Source organism: Octodon degus, unplaced genomic scaffold, assembly GCF_000260255.1.
Source record: "Octodon degus isolate 3935 unplaced genomic scaffold, OctDeg1.0 scaffold00016, whole genome shotgun sequence".
Lineage (NCBI taxonomy): Eukaryota > Metazoa > Chordata > Mammalia > Rodentia > Octodontidae > Octodon > Octodon degus.
In genome coordinates this window covers 5,046,690-5,067,747 of record NW_004524592.1, presented here as the reverse complement: position 1 = coordinate 5,067,747, position 21,058 = coordinate 5,046,690, and the positions used below count along the sequence as shown (strand labels likewise).

The 21,058-nt window shown below is 37.2% G+C and overlaps 1 protein-coding gene across 4 annotated transcripts in view; it reads right to left on the bottom strand.

Moving 5' to 3' along the window:
• The window catches only part of Erbb4 (erb-b2 receptor tyrosine kinase 4), a 1,229,537-nt gene that overhangs the window by 170,898 nt on the left and 1,037,581 nt on the right, over nucleotides 1–21,058 (bottom strand). For all 4 annotated transcript variants that reach the window (XM_004626607.2, XM_004626604.2, XM_004626606.3 and 1 more), the window contains one exon: nucleotides 19,776–19,961. In XM_004626607.2, coding sequence (XP_004626664.1) covers nucleotides 19,776–19,961 — 186 coding nt within the window. The remainder of the gene's footprint in view (nucleotides 1–19,775; nucleotides 19,962–21,058) is intronic.

The following is a 21,058-nucleotide window of genomic DNA, read 5'->3' as shown; positions in this document are numbered from 1 at the left end:
TCTCTCTCTCTCTCTCTCTCTCTCTCTCTCTCTCTCTCTCTCTCTCGGTATTATTTGTATTTTGTTTTTGCTGTACAGAAGTTTTTTAATTTGATATGATTTCATTTGTTGATTCCTGGCACTATTTCCTGTGAAACAAGGTTGTGTTCAGAAATCCTTCCTTATGTCTATGATTTCAAGAGTTTTAATAATCTTATCTTCCACAGGCAAAGTTTCTTCTGTTGTTTTAACATTTACTTCTTTGATGAATTTTGATTTTAGTTTAGTACAGTGAGTGATAGGTGTCTAATGTAGATAGTCAGTTTTCACAGTGATGGTGAAGCTTTCAGTGATACAAACAGCCCCCTGTGGTACAGGTGATTGAAGTTTGCCACCAGTGAGCTAGAGCATAGTTTGGTCCCTACTGTAAGATCAAATAATGGTTGGCATTGTCTGTGCATGTTCTAGTCTCTTCCTCTGACCCTCATGTCTGCTTCTATGACAGTTCCATGTTAGAGCTTTGTAATTTAACTCAGATCCAGAATTGTGACGCCTCCCCATTTGCTCTTGGTTCCCAGGACTGCTTTTGTCATTCTGGGTGTCTTCTGGTTCCATACCAATTTTAGTGTCCTCTTTAGGACATGTAAGTCCAAGGGGTAGAAGTAATAGACTTGTTATTTTAATGGCATTTATTTGTTTCACTGTGAGATGCAGTTAAATTTGATTGGCTTCACTTGACTTCTCCTACATCCAGAAAGAGCCCGCACCCACATTTCCGGTCAGGTTATGGAGTGCTTCCACTTTCCTTAACAGTGGTTAGACGAGGATCAGGGTCCAGCTTCGCTGAGGAATCCACTGCAATAGGTTATCTGAATCTTTCGGTTTTCCTGTAGCACAGCCTCTGATCTTCGTAAGCGGGAAAAATGCAGATAATTACAGTTGTAATTTCCTCGAATATTTAATTGCATTAGAGTTAAAGTTAACCTAAAAGTTTTCAGTTCTAGTTTGTTCACATTGCTAAATACATCATATTCCTCAGTGTTTTCATTATGTATCTCATCAATTTCTAACGATATATGAGGCATCATGAAACTCTTCCCAAGCCTAGGCCCTGTACTAAATTCAGTGCCTCATATACACTTACTTACTCTAATGTCTTTACACACCAAGTTGTGGTAATACTCACAACTCCACTGGGAAAGTATCTGTGCTACCACTTCGCAGAGGAGGAGCCTGAATTTCAGAAAAATTCGGTGTATTGAAACCAAACATGCAATTCATGATGGAGGCAGAATATACTTTTAATATTGTGATTGATCCTGTCAGGCTTTTATCTTGATATCCCTCAAAAGCCTTATGCTGTCATAGATGGAGCTTGTCACAGGTGGCTGGATCTAGAGGGTGTGATGCTGGGACTAAGGGTACAGAGTTACTAAATTATTTCAGTGGTTGGTTTGGCACCATGGGTGTGAGTGGCACTGCCCAAAATGTGGGGATCCTGGAAGGGAGGGAAGAAGAGGCAAGCTGTTGCTTGCTGCTTGTTGCCTTCTGCCTTCTTCCTTGCATGACATGAATTATTTCTACTCTGTAATGCCCTTCAGGTATGCCACCCTGCATGGCACCAGAGGCACCTGACTATGCACTGCAACCTCTACAAACTGTGAGACAAATAAACCTTTCCTTTTTTAGCCTTTGTTGTTTGGTATTTTGTCTCAGTGATGAGAGAAAGCACATAGGACAGACCCCATAACTTAGACTCTTATTTTTCTGGGCAACTTCTTGGATTTTACATAGTTCCACTAAGGAATTCTTCATCTTTTAAAATAAACTAGAGTACACAAAAGCCCTTTACTTTTCCCAATGGAAGGGAGGTGGACTTACATTTATAGCATACATAATTGGCGAGTGCCTTAGGCAAAGAGACAAACATAGCACATGGCCTGCAGGTTGCTAGAACACTTTTCTCAGCGTTAAACTGCTTGGACATCAGAATGAAGCAGTCCTCTGTGGCTTCCTCTGGAATTCATTCTCTAAAACAGCCCAGGAGAACTGTCTCCTTACTGTAGGCTCCTGGTTGGCTAACTTTAGAATGGAAGACAAGAAGGTTGTTCTTGTGTTCTGACTTCCACCTAACACAGCCATTCCTCTCTTCCTTCCCTGCCCTGTCCTATGGAACGTTCATGACATAGGAGTCCTTCCTATGGTTCTGCCATGCTTTGTACTAATTTGGCAGATTGCTCTTCCCAATAAACACATACACGCCAAGGTCAGCACAGAGTGAGCCAATAAGCCCTGAATTTGGGATGGGAGTGGAGTCAAACAGGGAGCCAGAGACATACAGATACTGCAAGACAAGGGCATAGAAGAAAAAGCTGCTGTTAGGCTACAGGACATAATTTACCAAGAAGACCAGAAAATTGTCAGTTCTTTACGCCAAGAAGACTAAGAAATTTTGTCAGTTCTTTTTTAGGAGCCATCTGCTAAACTCTGATTACAGGTGTATCATGGAACATTATGACTAAAATCTGTAATCTACTTTGATAATTTCAGTCAGCACAGCTTATAATAAATCACAGTGTGGCTTTATGGCTTCCCACTGATGTACATGCAAACTTCAGCATCCTACCCCTATTTCCTCTTCACTCACTCATTCACTCACTCACTATCTATCTATCTATCTTCTAGTAGACTACCATCTACTACATTCATACATTAGTGAAAATATGAGACAAGATAAAAGCTATCCTGATAATTCATGTTTCATTCCAGTCATTTTAGGGAACTAATAATACAACTTGACAGCTTTAACAGAAACTGGTCAATGTTCTAAAACTTCTCCTACTTAGGTTTATTTTTTAAAAAAATACTATATAACACATATTCCTTCTAACATATGCACAAAAATGCATTTTCTAGTACTTTAGAATTAGTAGTTACCAGAACTTGCCCTGGACTGATCTCATTAGATTCTGAAAAATCACAGTTCTTCATGGATACAAAGTATAAATTTACCCAATTTATCTGATTCAAAGTAGATTCATTCATTCCCAACAGGGAAATGTACATGGTAAGTAATTCTTCCTCTTAAATCACTCATTTTTAGAGTGGTGAGAAAAGAGCTGGCAGAATAAGGTGAGCCATATTTTGTCTTCCTATTTTATATGTGCTTTGAGGATAGAAAAACTTGTAACTTCTAATATAGCAATTTCTTTTGACAAGAAATTCAATTATTACATTACAATAGGGATTAGTTTGTTGATAAAAATTTCTGGTTCTAGTAGCACACTTCAATGTTTTCTCAAATTTTAAATTATTTATCAGTTTATTCTACACTCACCAGTAAGAAAACAAAATACACACACACACACACACACACACACACACACACATGCACACTCCACCAGAAACACAAACACTGAAGCCACCAACATCGGTAACTTTCAGAACACAATGCTGTAGGTTGCATGTTTAGTCTATGTTATATCATTCAATTGATGACAATCCTTTTTTTTTTCTATTCATATAGTGCCAGTTTCTTGAAATCTTATTACAGTAATGTTAAAAATCTCAATATAAATATCAAGTTAGCCCTTATATGATAGGAAAAATCCAAGCAGGCTCCCAGAATTTCCTATTCAAGCCTTGAGATTCTCGCTATTTGCTTACTTGTTTCTCATGAGGAATAAATTGATTATAGTGTTTCATTTTATAAGCAATTAGGAAATGTGTGGATGTCCTCCAAAATACCTGACTTTTCTGGTATTTTTAAAAACAATCATAACTTGGAAAATCTCAATATTTGAAAGATGATAATAAAAGTTGCTTTGGGATGAAATTTTGTGTTCTGTATAAGTCACAGAAAAATCATACAGCCAGGTAATAAACTTGGAAAATATGGATTTATATTGGAAATGTTGAGGAAACCTAGCAGATGCTCCTGTAATATCATGAATTTAATTTTAAAAGAGTTTTCAATATTTTACCAGGCCAGTCTTTGGAGGAATTCAAGTTCTTGGCTTTTTGTTTTTTTTTAAAGCAAATTTTTGCTAATACTTCTGCCTCAATGATTGATGAAATTCTGAGGAATCTGTGATCAGATACTTCAGGGCATCTGTGAATAGGATCATGGGCACTATAACAAGAGACTATGCTTGAGGAAACTATTGTCCTTTCAGAAACCACCAAAAAAGAGATCCATTTTTATGTAATTATAGTCTACAGGCATTGTATTTATTTTATTGGTTTGTTCTCAGAAGAGGGTGCTATTAGAATTATGTACCACCTCACTCGGTTATGTTTACTAATGCATCTTATTTATTTATGCTCTAATGGGTTTCCTTGCATTTCTCAGGCTGGTTGGATCTCCTGGACTTCAAGTGGGAGTCCTACCTCAGTCTCCCAAGTGGCTGGGAATATAGTCCTCGAGCTCATTATGTGTCTTATATAGTCTGTGTTTTTCCACATTCTCCATGGAATTATGGTCCAAGATATCTGGTCTAGGTACATTTTTGTACTTCAAGTTTTCATTATTCTGACAGGAAACATTTCCTTCAGTCATCTAATGAAGGTAAAGAGCCAGTTTGACATGCATACTATTAATCCCAGGCCAGTGCCCTGTGCCACCTATCGTATTATGCAATGCAATGGCACAGAAAGAGGCATGCGGAGACATTTAGAAGCTGGCGCACAATGTGGGGCAGGATCACAGCCTTGTGTTTATCAATTGTATGACTGAGGACATGTGATGGGACTCCTTAGAGTCAGTTCCCTTAAAAATGGAAAAACTATAAACAGAAATAACAAGACTAATGATAATAGGTGGGATTAGTAAGTGCTAGTAAACACCTAGCACTGTGTAAATTCATTAAACATTTAAGACTATCAATCTCATAATTTGTTGTGGAAATATAATGTCCTTATCACAATTTCAATACAAATATTAGCTAATTTTATTGTTATAAAAGTGCTGTTACTTTAAGAATAACACTTAGCTTAATGACATGTAAGGGTCATTATTTCCATTGTTGTTAATGCTATGAATTGACTTTTAGATCTACATGAAACCAAACTATGACAACCTGTTCCAGAGAAGACCCCTTATGATCCATCAAGGTAGATATGCATGAGTGGCTGGGACAAATTCATGAAATTTCCTCAGCTCTACCAGAAAAGCTATTTGGCAGTATATTTTTGATTTAGTGATCGTCATATTCTAAATTAATCCTAAATTCATCATTCACCCATCTTATAGCAGAAACAAAATTATTTCAGCCAGATGTTTTGAACCGATTGATCAAACCTTTGCAGAAAAACCCATCTAAAATCTCTACAGCAGGGCCAGCCAAACAGCTCAGCAGATTAAAGCATCTGCAAGGAGACACAGGGACCGGGGGTTCAATCCCCAGCTCTGCCATTATGGCCCTGCCCCTAGGGCATGCTGTAATGGCAACTGAGACTGGGCATGGTGGCGCATGCCTGTAATCCCAGCTCTTACCAGGCTGTAAACAGGCAGATCACAAGTCCGATCTAGCAGTGAGACCCTGAACACCCTGTAGACCTTTCCTTAAAATACAAAAATAGATAAATAAATAAAATCTTTAAAGCAAAATATACATGAGACTTAATCTTTTATAGTATTAAAAACTAATGTAGAAAAGTATTTATCATTAGTGTACTGATAACATATTAAATTTTATTGACTTTGCTTAAAATTTAATTGAATAAATTAAAAAATATTTCAATAAAATTTTACAAACCAAGTCTCCCATTTTACCAGTTTCCAGATTAAGAAAGAAATGAAAATCACAGAATCCACCCCACAAATATCAGGCAGATTTTAATGGAGCTACTTAATGTCATGTTGAAAAAAACTTAAAGATATTCTTTTATTTAGCTTTTATTCTTTTAATTTAAGGATATTCTTTTGTTTAGCTTTAGGTGAAAACTGCTATATTCTATTTCATTTTTGTAGTGAAATTTAGTAAATCTTAAACCATGCTCAGTAGGATATGAAAACATAGAAGAGGAATCATCTATGTTATTCTAAAAAAAGAAAATAATTCTAATTTGAGAGCTTAAGTCAGTCTGGCATTTAATCTACAAGGGAGCTCATCAAAGAATCCTTGGTGCAATCCTTATGTACTACAGTTTTTAATAGAGCAGCCCCATTAGTAAGCTATATCCATGCTAATGTGCTCGCTTGGGGCAATAATCATCAGAGTCCCCGGTTCTGGTCTTTGCCAGAGCAAGTGCACCAGGGTGGGTGATGTAGTGGTGTAATTATACAATTAGCCTTGTCAAGGCATAGAGCATGGGGACGAGCAGGCTCCTGAAGCCTGACGTGCGGCTGGCTGATAGATGACTGTCATTAGGCTCATCCTTCCTTCACTGGTGACGAGTAGATCCTGAGCTCAGGACAGCTCCTTAGCGAAGGTCAAAGTCCTTGATCCACAGCCATGCTGCTCCTCACCACCCGGCTCACGTGTCTTTCCACAGCACCTATATTCTATCCAACTCCCACTTTAACCAAATGTATACAGGCATAATAAAGTGGGTGTTGCAGAATTTTAGCTACATAGTGTTGGTCTATACTTACAATATAATTTTCCTATTGACATTCAAGATACAGTAAAATGCAACATATCTAACACCCACTTTTATCTTTGTATTGGCACATGTGTGTGAATATACACATGTACACATACATATAGTAAAATCTGTTTTTTGTTTGTTTGTTGTTATTGTTGTTGTTGTTGTTTGTGGCAAGCTCAGCCTGCCCAGGGGTCAGGCCTGGCACAGCACGTGATACTAGGGATTGATTCGCAGTCCCTGCCGTTGCTTAAGCTTGCCTAAGCAGGCGCTTTAGATGGCTGAGCTATCTTGCCAGCTCAATCTGTGTGTATTTTGCTTTGCCTTGTATGATACTAAATTTATTATTCTACATTCCTGAACTTTTCAGAAGAAGATTGGCATTGGGCCTTAACTGCTTGCTACCATTAATTTTCTGGCTGTCTTCATTATGAACCTCCCTGTCCTCCCTCCTAGAGCTATGCCCCTCTGGGTGTGGTTGGGCTTTCTTTGTTCTTCAGCTAATCACCTGCTAAGTGACTTTCCTGTGGTAATTAGAAGGAGCAGCAGCGTAAGTACAGGTGTTCCAACTCAGTAAATGTACAAGAATCAAGTAGAGTCCTACCCATTTGAGAGCTGCATCTCTTCTAGGTCACATAACTACACAATCCAAGCATTTCTTCTGTTTAAGTCACTATTCTAGAATACTTCTGTGCAAATCTATAGAAGACATCCTTTGAAATTAAATTTACAAGTTACTAATATTAGAATCAAACTTTGTGTCCAGAACACTATATGTCTATTTTAATGCACAAAACACAAGTCCAGGCAGTAGGGTTTTTTTAATGACATTATGCAAACATGCATTATGGCAAGACTGTCGTACAATTAGAAACAAAGAAGTAGGAGCTAAATGTAGCTGTAATAGGACAGTACAAATTCGCAAAAGACCTTTCTGTTTTATGGTATTAATGACACAAATCTCCACATGTGAAAAAATTTCACAGAAGCACACACACACACACACACACACACACACACACACACACAGTTTATGTGAAACTTGTGAGATCTAAATGAGGTGTGGGTTGCAATCATGTCCCAGGGTTAGGCTCTCACACACAAGATGTTTTCGGTAGGAAAAATGGATGCAAGCCAAGGGAACCTCTACCTAGAATTTTTGTAACTTTCTACTTAGAAAAATCTACAATCTTCTAAAATCTACTATTATTCTAAAATAAAAGATTTTTCTTTAAACTTCTCCAAAAAAGATCTCTCTGGAAAAGAATTTGCCTGGTCAAGCGTGGCAAGAGGTAAATCAGGGTTTTGTCTTTGGTTCCCCTGTTCTTTTGTTTTCGGGTTAATCGTTTGATCTCATTCTCTGTTTCCACTGTCCATGGCAAAATGCTAGTCTTGTCGCCCTAAATTACTGTAAACATTTTGAAATGTGGGGGGAAAATAGCCTAGGATGTAGACAACTGAAAGGGCATGCATATATTTCTTAACTTCCTGAGAACAATATTGTAACACCCACCTACCTCTGCCGTTTTAGAAACAATAACCATAGGGGAGCAATAAACTACATAGGCCAGTCCTGGTGCTTTGATTCTGCATTTGAGAAAAATCACTGTTCTCCTAAAATCCACTACAATGGCAACCCTCACACAATCATGACTAATAGATGTAATTGGATGCCTTTTAAACATATGAAGTACAATTTATTCCACTTGGATTGGATAGTTTTCACTTTCCTGTCAAAAAGTACATTAAAAGTACTAACTGAACATAAATTTGCTGAAAGGAAATTAAGTCCTTTACTTTCTGCATTCGAATAGTGGCTGAACGAAAACTTTGCCATTTATAGAAATGAGTAAGTTACAAGCTGAATTAGAGTTGCTCAGCATGCCAACCAAAGCCACAGGCAAAGCAAAGTGAAGAGGATGCTTGTTGTTTTATACGTTAGACAAGAAAACAACGAAACAACTTCTTGTCTAAGTGAGAGACCTTCATATTTCATGCAAACCCCAGGAAATAATTAAACCTTCAGTGCAGTCCAGGGACCTGTGCTCCAGAAATTGCCTCAATAAACTTTACTTTCATGTGGTAGTACTGGGACTCTCTCTTATCCTTTACTACCCTGTATATATCATCCTCCTTTAAGGCAATGAGAATTTGGCATATAAATAAAAAGCATGAGATTGTTTCCGGGAGAGGGTAAACACAATTCAAATTCAGCCAGGTGCTTTATCACCAATTTGGGAGGCTGTGATGTTATTAGACATTCTGATACAAAGACCGAGAGGCCAACGCTATTGGTGGAAAGAGGAGATTAAAAACAAAGCCTTTGGAAAGTAAGCTGAAAACACAAAGCACTTGGAAGCAAAATGAAGCTAGTTCCTTGACTTAAATTCTAAATGGGAAAAACTTCATTAGCTCTTTTGACATTGTACCACAAAAGGAATGTGACTTCCTTTCTACTCCTCGCCTTTAATCACAATACTGTAGAAGTCAATTCACCTAAATTCCATTCAAGGTGCTCAAGAGGTTTGCAGGTTAGGGACTGGTGTCAATTGAACTGAACACGGATGCCTTGGGTGGCTGGGTGGTGACCTTAAATGGACACTGTCACCTGTGTAGGCTTCAGTTCTCTGTAATCTCACAAGGCTCGTCAGAGAGTCTTAGAGTCGGTCTCTGTCAGCACTGGGGAGCCCTCAACCTCCTGCGAAATGTCCTCAACACTCTGGCTGGTGCAGGCATGGCTGAATTTTATTAGTTTTGGGTTTCAAGTAAGATTTCACATGAAACAAATCCACTGCTTCGAAACAACTTTACATCATTGACCTCTCCCTTCGGGATCTCCTTCCTATACAGGCTCTGATGGTCAATTTTACACATTCACCAGTTCCCCAAAGGGAATTTTCTGGGCCATGTTCTTTCTGTGTCATTTTTAATTGATTTTATTTATAGTATATATGCAGCATAATCTGTGCCTAAGTCATGAGTTTGAGTGTTGTACTCTGAAACAAACAGAGGCTATGTGTCTTTCTCCTCTGGGTTTCCTATCTAGAAATGTCTAATCATACGAGCCCAAGAGATGGATTAGAGACATTATCGTGGGGTGGTACAAGCCAGGCCTTTAGTGCATTACCTCAAAAGTGCAGAAAAAGTGGAAATACCGCCTCTGTAAGCACTGTAGATGTCTTCAGACTCTTCAATATTTTTAAAAGAAGTGTGCGGATCCATGATTACCACAGAATTCCTCGCTCACTCTGATACATGTGCATCAAAAGGGAATATTTCCCCCAGCTTTACTGAAGTATGACTGACAAGTAAAAATTGAAGATATTTAGGAAAATATCAAAATGTGGTGTGCTTTGATACATATGCCGGGAAGTGCTTATCACCATTAGGCTGCCATATCTGTCATTTCACCTACTTACCAGTTACTTTGTGAATGTTCTGTGAGAACCTTTGAGACCTATCCTTTCAGACAAGTGTGATTGCACAGTACATTATCATTAATTGCAGCCATCAGGTTTCGGAGTTCATAAGTCACCAGGATTCATTCACCTTAGAAAAGTTTGTAAACTTTGAGCAATGTCTCCTCTATCCCCCCACCACTGTATTACAATGCTATAGAATAATTTGAACTTAGAAAACAAAAAGTAACGTGCTGTTCCCTGAATCAGGTATCAGACCAAGTTTATTTCCTTTTTACATGAGGAAATGATAAAATGAAAAGTTCTCTGGAATAGACTTATTTTCTCTCTTGAATAAATCTTAATAGAGAGTTTATTTATGGAGATGCAAAACAATCTTCTAATGTGGAAGGCATTCAGAGTATTGTTCTGTGGAATCTGTTACACAGCCAGGCCTAGAGGTGCACACCTGTAGTCACAGCACTGTGGAGGCTGAGACATGAGGATCACCATGGGTTCAATGCCAGCCTGGGCTATACAACAAGGCCAATCACAACAAAACAAAAATTCACAAACAAATAAAAAAGTCAACATTTTAGGAAAGGTCAATATTTTATTTTATTGTCAGGAAATAGGAACTGTGTTGACACATTTTATTATTTTATTTAAATGTTGCCCTGAGTTCAATCCCTGGTACCACAAAAACAAATGAATAAATAAAAATAATAAATAAATAAATGTTGCAACAACCTCATGAGGTATTATCAGCCCTGATTTCTAGGTAAAGAGGTTCAAAGAATTTAAGAAAACCAAAAATTTGTAATAAATGACGGGTTGCTGGGACTCAAAGCAAGATCTTTCTAATTCCAAACCATAATGTTTTTCCATAATAATTATGGTGTATTTTGGTAGACATACACTACATTCATGGGTATAATAATTAGTACAAGTGAAGAAAAAATATATATTTTTATTATACAAATTTTTTATTTATTTGTTTGTGTGATACAGGGCCTTGCTATGTAGTTCAGGCTAGCCTTGAACTCACTCTGTAGTCCATGCTGGCCTCAAACTCATAGGGATCTTCCTGCCTCAGCCTCCTTGAGTGCTGGGATTATAGGTGGACACCCCCATACCAGACAAAACTTCTAATTTTTAGATTAGCACCCAATGCTCCTATTTGTTTCTTTATTCATTTAAATCTGATGCACAAAGGTTGATAGGTATAATGCAGATGGAAGTGCTGTCATTTAGTAAAGTAGGAAATGATTTTGAGTTTAAAAACTAGAACTGAGGATCAAAATCTGCATCCTGATTTGTGTATGACTGTGTGTCTTCCACTATGCTACACTGTCTTTCTGTAGAAGTCCTTAGTTAATTTCAATAGTAAATATTAGTTAAGGTCCTTTCGCCATTACCACAATATCTATTAGCATCCAGACTGTGGCAGCAGCCTGTTCAGAGTGGTACAAGACCGCCTCGACTTACAACAGCGCTAACACTATATTCATTTGCTAGATGGGAAAACAGACAGAGAGACAGTCAGGAATCCAATTCCTCACTATATCTGTTAGGCGGCAGAGCAAAAATCTGGACCCTAGACTCCCTCCTCCTCAACTCTAGTAAATTACTAGGAGGACACCCTCTCTGTCTCCTTACTACTTGACGTAGTCTCTCTCTCTCTCTCTCTCTCTCTCTCTCTCTCTCTCTCTCTCTCTCTCTCTTTCTCTCTCTCTCGGTTATTGTGTTCCCCTTCTTCAGTGCAACAGAGAGCTGTGAAATAGTTTTGCAATTTTTTTCTTTTGAATTTGTAGAGCTTGGGATGCTTATCCCAGACATCAGTGGGACCATTAGCTTATACGTCAACTTGATGGAGTCATGAAGGCCCATGTATCAGGTTAGACATTATTTTGGATGCATCTCACAGAGTTTCTGCATGAGATTATGACTGGCCTTGGTAAAGTGAATAAAGCAGATTGAATCCCTCCCTAGTGGAGGTCAGCCCTCTCCAATCTGCTGAAAAACCAAACAGAACACATGTGAGTAAGGAAAGATCTCCTGCCCAACTTTCTTTCAACGAGGGCATTGATTTTCTCTTGCATCTGGACTTTCTCTGAAACACAAACCCTTTCAGGAGCTTGGCCTGCTGGCCTCTGGGCTGCAAATACACCATCTAGATACGCAGCTCCCAGAGCATGAACAGGGGCTGGAGCTGCAGCATTGGTGCTCATGTGTCTCCAGCAGACCTGTGGACTTAGCTTCCAGAGTTGTGCAGACTAATTGTTCATACTAAATCTATTTCTGTATCTGTTATACTCTTCTAGGTTCAGTTTATTTGGAGAGAAACCTGACTCATATTCTTACTTTATTGTCTTTACATTAACTAAATAAAAAAAATCACTAGACATTCCTTACTAGACCAAGATTTAGATAAATCTCCTTCGGGATTCAATTGTCAAGTATTTAAATATAGAGAGACTTTACACAAATTCAGTGGGTAGGCTGATTCTTTAGTGGAAAACAATAACAAGTGCTGAATCTCTATGCGTTGATCAATGGCATCTGTGTTTCAAGTATGAACTCTAACTTTAGCTTAACTTGCAGCATGACCTAAGAAGAGTCCCTGGAGCGATTGCTATGCATAGAATTTTACCACTGAGTTGTATTCCTGCCACTAAATTTCTCAGAATATCTAATGATGATCCATCAGACTACATATTGCATTCAAATTTAAATAATAATGATAAATAAATTAAAATAATAAATAAGCTGTGTCTCTTATCTCGCAAAAAGTAGCTTTCGGGTTATAAAATGCCTCTATTTTAATTTTAATTGAGATTTGTCTTTGCATGATGTTTATCTGTGTCACTAATACTATGACTTCATATTTCAATATTTATATTCAGCTCTGCTTATTTAAAATATAAAATTTTTTGTCAAAACATTCTGAGAGAACACCACTAACCAATGAATATTCACAAACTTCCAACAGAATTAAATGTCAACATTAGAATCTTAGGCGTAAGAATAGATGCCAGTTTTACCTTTTCTAAAATGTTAGTACTGTCTTTCTCTTCTAAAATTTAATGGCTTGAATATCTGAGCCTAGGAGTAGGTCATCTCTACATGCAGGACCTGGTCTTGAACAGAAGCAAAGCAGGAAGGTCAACAGCCAGTTCCTGTGTTTGATTTGCATCAGACACTGTGACCTGAAGCTAGTTTGTGTTCCTGGAAACAGAAATGGACGTATGAAGTGAGAAATTGCAGTCTCCTTTCACTCTGCTAAAGAAATTAGTATAAAAAAATCAGAAGCGAAAGTTCTGCTTATGGAAGATGGTCAAGTCTTAGAGAAACCTTCACAGCTGTGTACATAAGAGGAATTCATTTCTTAGCATCAAAATTCTGTTCCTTACCAAGCTGATGAACTATCTGTTTTTGAACCAAGGCCTCCACTCCACTTCCCTCTCCCGACCATTCTTACTTTTCCACCGAATATTTTAAAAGGCCAACTGACACTTCTGTATGAGTCACACAAAAGTTGAGTTAGTGCCAATCAGGAATATAATCTGGACTAGAAAAAGGAAACTTGGGACAAACAAGGCAGAGCACAAAATTTTAAAAAATTACTTGAGAAAACTATTAAACTGGCCTAATATTCATGCTAACATTTGAGGGAACACAAGTTTTCTCAGAAAGTGCTGGAAACCAATTATTTGTGTAAATATTACTGAAAATATCTTTGCCCATAAGAAGAATCTAAATTATCTTGTTTAAACATACTAGGTTAATTTTAATTCTTAAAACTATTGAGTGATTTTATTTCCATCTACTTTCAGAAGCATTAATCGGACACCTGCGAGTCATCTTGAAGGGCATAGTAGATCTCTGATGGATCTGTTTATCATGTAAAAGAAAATCTATGAAAACTCTATATCCAAATTAAATAATGCACCAAAACAAAATTTGATAAGAGAGTAAAATAAGCCAATCAAATCCAAGGGACGTGGCAAGATTTTTGAAAAATAGTGGCCTACCCTCAACAGCCATGCTTCACAAATGCAGCAGCAGCAGAACAGAACAATAAAAACATTATTTTCCCTGGAAAAGAAGCCAGGAGCTAAAATTTGTGCAGAAATAGGAGGTCAATCCAATACTGCCCTTGCCTTTCTTGAGAAGGAAGCATTAGAATTTTCTCTCTGCTCATCTTTACTAACAAGCTGCCTTATTCTGTGAATTATCCTTGATCTCAGTTTTCCACTAGTTCCTTGGTATGTTCATGTGTTTAGAGTATCACAAATAATCCAATTTTCTAACGTGAAAATTAGAAGCCACAAGAGCACAAGCAGAACAAATTGCATCTTAGAAACCTTTGTGGGAAAGTAGAAAAAGATGAGAGATGCAAGGTTTTCCTTCCGTACCTCAGAAATACAGGAAGTTGATCATGAGGTTGGCTCTTAGCCTCCATTCATCATGGCCTGAGTATAAACATCACATCATTTGTGTTTAAGATTTAAAAATGGCATCACTACAAAGTGCTATTAATATTTGTTTAACATTTTCCCAAATAACAAATAACATATATTCTCTCATTAGACTAGGCAGTATTCTTAGCACCTTATAAATACTGTTTTATCCTTAGAAGTACACTATTGTTTTCAAGGCCACATGTAAATTAACTACAGGATTTGTCAACAGCTGCACAACTAATAGATTGTAAAAGTGTGATTTAAACCCAGGAAATTGGGCTACAAAGCCTGTGGGCATAACGTGCCAGATCATATATTTTAAGTTCTTAGTTTATAGTGTCACTCATGATCAGTATTTATAACCCACAGTGATGAGAGAGCTGTTTAATGCTTGCTTTATTGTATTACTTAAAACACTATTGCAGTATTTGAAAAAAAAAAAAATACCCCATAATTATTCATGTAATACTGGCTTGTAGTGAATGATAGCATGTGTCTTCATGAAGACAATGAAAAGTGCTCTTATGATAGGTTTATTAAAATGGAATCAGTTACAGGTACATGAAGATGGCATGTGCCTCCCCCCACCCTCTACTTAACAAGAGCAACAGATGGAGACCAGGTAACAAAAGCTGCAGTGATGTACTTGTGAATGGACAAAGGAATTACTTTTTATTACTTTTTAAAGAGAGTACAGAAGAGCACTAAAAATTAGAAATAATGCAGAATTTCACTAGACAAAATAATATGAATTCAATAGTATTTGTTGAATTGCATAATTTTATCTTTAACTTAGCTTTTCGGATTACCAGATATATGCTTGCAAATTTGGAAAAAGAAAGAAAGAAAGAAAAAAGTTATAAGAACTTAAGAAGAGAGAAAGAAAAAGAATGAGAAGACCAAAAAAAGTAAGCATTAACTGCTTCTTTCAAAGACCAGCAGAAATGTGTATAGTTTAAAGAACCACCTCAGGAGGCACAGTTACAGACCCAGCATAACAGCATGTAAGCCTGTCTTTTTGAGCTTCCCTTTTTCCTCATCTGTAACTAAGTGAATTAATGGGCCATAACTGCTAGGATTTCAACAGATTAAGTTACACAATATATGAGAATCACCCAAAAGATTCAGGGAAACAATATGTGTCCCAGCCATGGCGTACTTAGGATCCTTCATGCCCTCCAAAGTTCCAGGTGTTGACATTACTGGGAAGCAGTGGTAACAGACACGGGGCCAGTGAGAGGATGGCTGGTACTGGGGACATGACCTTGAAGGGGACAGTGGACCCCTAATCCTTTTGCTTTTGTCTATTTCAAACAAAGGAGAGTAGGTTTTTACTCTACTGCACACTTCCTGCCATATATACCTCCCTGCCACAGGCCATGAGCAATACAGTCAAGTGACCATGATCAGAAACTCCCACAACTGCGAGTCCACACCAGCTCTCCTTTTTATAAAATGCTTTGTCTCAGGATTTGAAAGCTAACCCCCTCCCTCCACATATACTCAGTCTATCAGTTTATGCACCAACACTCTGAGCCCACAAAACACTTCTGAGAATCTTCAGTCTTTAGGCAAATGACTGCCCAACTTGTTAGAACCAACTGTGACAAAGGACTTCTCACCATGACCTTCCACCCCGCATTCCTAAAGCTCCATGGATGCGCACATTTTGGGTGAACAAGAAGTAGCAACAGGTTCCATTGCACTTGCCAAGTGAAGTCAAGATTCATATGATGCATGTGCAGAGTAAATATGGATACGCAGGAGAAGAAAACGTTTTGATGTTTAATTAAGTGCCTTCTGATAAATTTTATGGAGTGCTGTACTCATGAAATAAAAAGAATACTTTTAAAGTACTTCAACATAGAATAGAGTTTCCACAATTTCTTTACTGCCTATGGGAATCTAATCATTTTACTTAGTTCCCTGAGGAATAGAATAGAAATCAGTAGAACAATGTCTTGGGTGAGATCACATTTGGTAATGGCAGATATAAGTAGTATGACTATGGCACACTACTAAGGTTCTTATGTTGTGTTACAATAAAAGGATGAATTAGGGGCTGGGGAGATGGCTCAGTAGAATAAGCGCTTCTCTGGCAAGTGCAAGGTTCTGAATTCAATCTCCCATTCCACCAAAACTAAATAAGTAAATAAATAAGAATTGGTTATTTTATAGAAACTCCTATCCCTTTACTTGCCAGCTTTATCAATAAGAACCAAAGAGATACAGAAAAATTAACAGTAGATGCTGCAGCAGTTGCTGTATCTCACACACCTACATGGGTCTACCTTGCTGTGAAATGGAAGTAAAGAAAATTAGCCTTAAATTATTGAAATTGATATTTGTACATGTCTGTCTTCCTTCAGAACCTATTGCCCATAATTTAGAGACATTTCTAAAATAAATATTCTATTTTATGACTTTGAAGCAATAGCTGGGCGTCAACTTCCTTGTCTTGGAAGTCACCCAAAGCGTTGGTAAGGTGGGTCACGGAGGCATAGTCTGGGTTGTATATCTGGTCTTCATCTCTTTCTCTCTGATGCTTCACTCTGCTCTGCTTCCTGGCTGCTTTCCTTTACCACACTCCATGGTGATGCCTTGGAGTTGACCAACCATGGACTTAATCCCCTAAAACCACGAGCCAATTTAAACCTCTCCTTTAAGTTGTGGATCAGAGACAGAAAAGCAGCCTCATACTATATTCCTTTCTCCCACTTTCCACAGCTAATCAATAAAGATATAATTTAAGCCTTAACTAAAAATATATCCACATTCCATTTACTTTATCTGGTTCTCACTTTTCCCAGGATCCTAATTGGTACTTCATCTCCATTCTTGCATTAAATCCATCTAATTTGCATAGATAGACTTGCATCATCTCTTTAGGATAGAAACTGAATTGTCAATTCCATGTTGTTGGTTTTTTTTTAACTACCTAGTAAACTTAGTAGAAAACCCAAAACTTTTATGATACATTCAGATATCACAAACATACTCTATTTAATGGCTTTCTATATGTTGGTTGCCTTGACCTAACTAATTATAAAGTTCCCTTTCATTCCTGAAATTGTGTCATTTCGACAACGAACTATTTGGCCCTGTGTAATCTTTCCTTTACCTAAATTTTCTTTCCCTGGTCAGGTTAGTAGCTTCTCCTTTAGACCAAATCTGGTGGGATTGTCCCTTAAGTCCTACATTAAGTATATGTCTTCAAAAGTTGAACCATAATAATTAAACCAATAATATGTGCCATTTTCTTGAATGTCTGCTTAATCTATCAATGCATGCAAAGAGAATTAATCCCATTCCTATGTTATTTACACCTATGTACTTCAATCAGCATAGTATTCAGCATATGATAAGTAACCACAAATAATTGTTGCAGGATTAATGACTAGGTAAGTTGTCTATATAGCCAGAAAGATACACAGATACGTATAGTGTATGTATAGACACTTACACATATAGTGGAACATGCAGATAATAGAAATGTATTCAAGCTGCCAACAACCAGTCAGTTATGTCTATCTGAAGAGGAAGGCTACCTTGGGAAGCCTCCACACAAAGAGAGGAAGCCCAGTCACTGCTAATAAATGCAAATGATCATGCGAGAATTAGAAGCTCTGAGAAGAGGCTTCTAAACAGAGAGGTGGCATTTGAAAAGGGAAGCAGGTAGAAAACTGCCTGATTACACAAGATAATTTCTGTTATTAGAGTACACAGTGTTGCATAAATGCCATGTTACTGCCATAAATCCCTAAGGACAAAACCCACATTGTGAAGAATATAGTAAGACATATAAAGTTAAGAAATTTGAAGCTTAGCTTTCTTTTTAATGCATAATCTTAGGATGATTTGAGGATTTTGGGCCTACAGAGCTCATTTTATAAATTATAGAAGTTTTTACATAAATCAGTCTTAAAAATCACATTTCAAACATTGTTGCCATAAAGAATCCACAAAGTCGTGAGGCTGTCACATGAGAGGTACACAGCTAGCACATAAAGAAACTACTTTGAGCCTCTGTGATGTACAGCTGACCTCCACTTATCCATCAAGTAATTTGAGAGGCTTATGTTTTATGAATTCTGTCAAATTTCAGCTTTTTATAGGTATATTTATTCATCATTAGATTATGAAAAAAGACAAATCCACTAATAATATTTTGATATTTAATTTGTAAGGTTAATATATATAGAAAATGTATAGAGTACCAACCAGGTCATATGTTAATTCATATAGTGAATAAAAACTCATCACATCTCTGTTTTTGTAGAGGCAGAAGTTTCCAGAAATATATCTAAGCTTGGTATAGTCATGTATGGCTGTCATCTAGCACTTGGGAGGCCGAAGCAGGAGGATCACCATGACTTGGACACCAGCCTGGGCTACACAGTAAGTTTTAGGCTAGTCACAACTACATAATGAGACTCTGCCTTAAAAATAAATAAATAAATAATGTATAGATAAGTGTGAGCCTATGGCATGCATGCCACAGCAAGGTGGTTGATATCACTGCAAGCGCTAAGAGGTTTGCCACCATTGATACAGATATTTTTTAAAAAAAGGCTCTTTGAATATAATGTATATAGAAGTTATACACTGCAGACTACACAATATGAATCTTTCACCTAGCTCCCAGATTACTTCAAAACTTTGTGCTAAGATTTATATTGGAGAATTTAATGTTGACACTTTATCTTCTCTTGAATGATGGCAACAGCAGGTTTCTCTGGTAATGTTTTCCAAATCACAGTCTCTAGCAGGGGTGGACAGCTCTGAAGTACCACAGTGCCTCTTCCTACCTCAACAACACCTCTTTCCTTGAGTCTGTTGCAACCCTAAGTCCTGGTGTCAGACCTAACTGATTCAAAACAGTAACCAATTAAAAACTCAGGAGGCTATTTTGATATTAAGCATTTAAAATGCTGATAATTCTATAGGATACTTTAATAAAATTATCAAAAAATGGAAAATTCAGACATTCCACCTTTAATTTTTTGACTTTGATTACTAACTTGACAACACTGAATCAAACAATAAGTCAAACAAATCCAGTAGGAGATTATTCCCTTTGACTAGTAAGCTAATTTTTTTTGGGGGGGCATATAGTAAATATGTGGCTGGTACAGTATAATAGTCTAAAGTTATATAAATATATCATGTATTTGATGTTTGATGTGATATAATTATTGCCTTACAATGTGTCTTTAAATATAGTGAATATAATTTATTTTGCATAAATAGGTTCAAAAGCTTGACATGTTTAATATACAAACCATTCTAGGTTAAGAGATATAAAGACAGAAATGCCACTACCCGAGGAAACAACGGCACGTACCTTCGCTATCTGCACACACCAGTTCAGCAGCAGCTGTGATCCAATGTTGTCCTTGTGTTCATGCACATAATCCAACAGGCAACCATGGGGCATAAGCTGTGTGACCAGCTGGATGGTTGGGCTCAGGCACACGCCCAATAAGCGCACCAGGTGTGGGTGATCCATGCTTGCCATGATCAGAGCTTCCTGTAGGAGAAAGGACAATGCCATCATTGCAACTTAAAGTTACTTGTAACTATAATCATTCGCAGTGTATGGATAGCGCTCAGAGTAACTTTGAAAATCTACTCAACGGAATTACTTAAAGAAACATTATTGCAACTATCCTTAAAAAGGATCTACTTCTATGAAATTAAATGAAACACAAAGTCTACCCACTTACTAAATGGAAGCAGTTATAGTATGACTATAGATTTAACACCAATATTTTATTTTCTTTAGCAATTCATATTATATTTTATTTACCAAGTCTACTGAAATGAATCTCAGCTTGCACCATGGATTTAACTTTTGATCTTCATTCTAGAGTACAATTACCTATACAAATCAAGTTATTAGTAAATAGAGTAAGATGACCCAAATTCAAGTGATCCGTTGTTAATGTAGAGTTCAAAAGTATATGAAAGTTCAATGTATAAGTTGTAAAAATAGGACCGGTCAAATAGCTCAGTGGATTAAAGCGCCTGCAAGGAGGTGCACAGGCCTAGGGATTCCATCCCTGGTCCTGTTGTGCCGGCCCCACTCCCAGGGCACATTGAGATGGCAACTGAAACTGGGACTGGTGGCACATGCCTGTAATCCCAGCTCTTGGGAGGCTATAAACAGGTGGATCACTATGAGTCCTGCATAGCAGTAAGACCCTGAACACCCTGTAGACCCTTCCCTAAAATACAAAATAAATAAAATAATAAATAAAAACAATCACAAGAAATACACCGATTCTCATTCATATAGAAGAATATATATTTTGTGGGACATTTTCTTCATAATTTTACTCAAATCACTTCACTTTCAAAATTGAAAATTATATTTTATTCATAGATTCATAAAATTTGAGAGCTAGGTTAGACTACACAAATTTATCTACTCCAGTGTCCTGATTTCATAAAGTGAGAGAACTGAGTTCTAATTTCTTTATTGTTATCTTAATAATTATAATAAAAAGTGGAATTCTAATGGTTACTCAGTCCAATTCAAAGTTACCATTTGACTTTATTAAAATCTAAAGTAAATATTATCATAAATGATAGTTTAGTATATTTTGTTACTGTTTGATATATGCC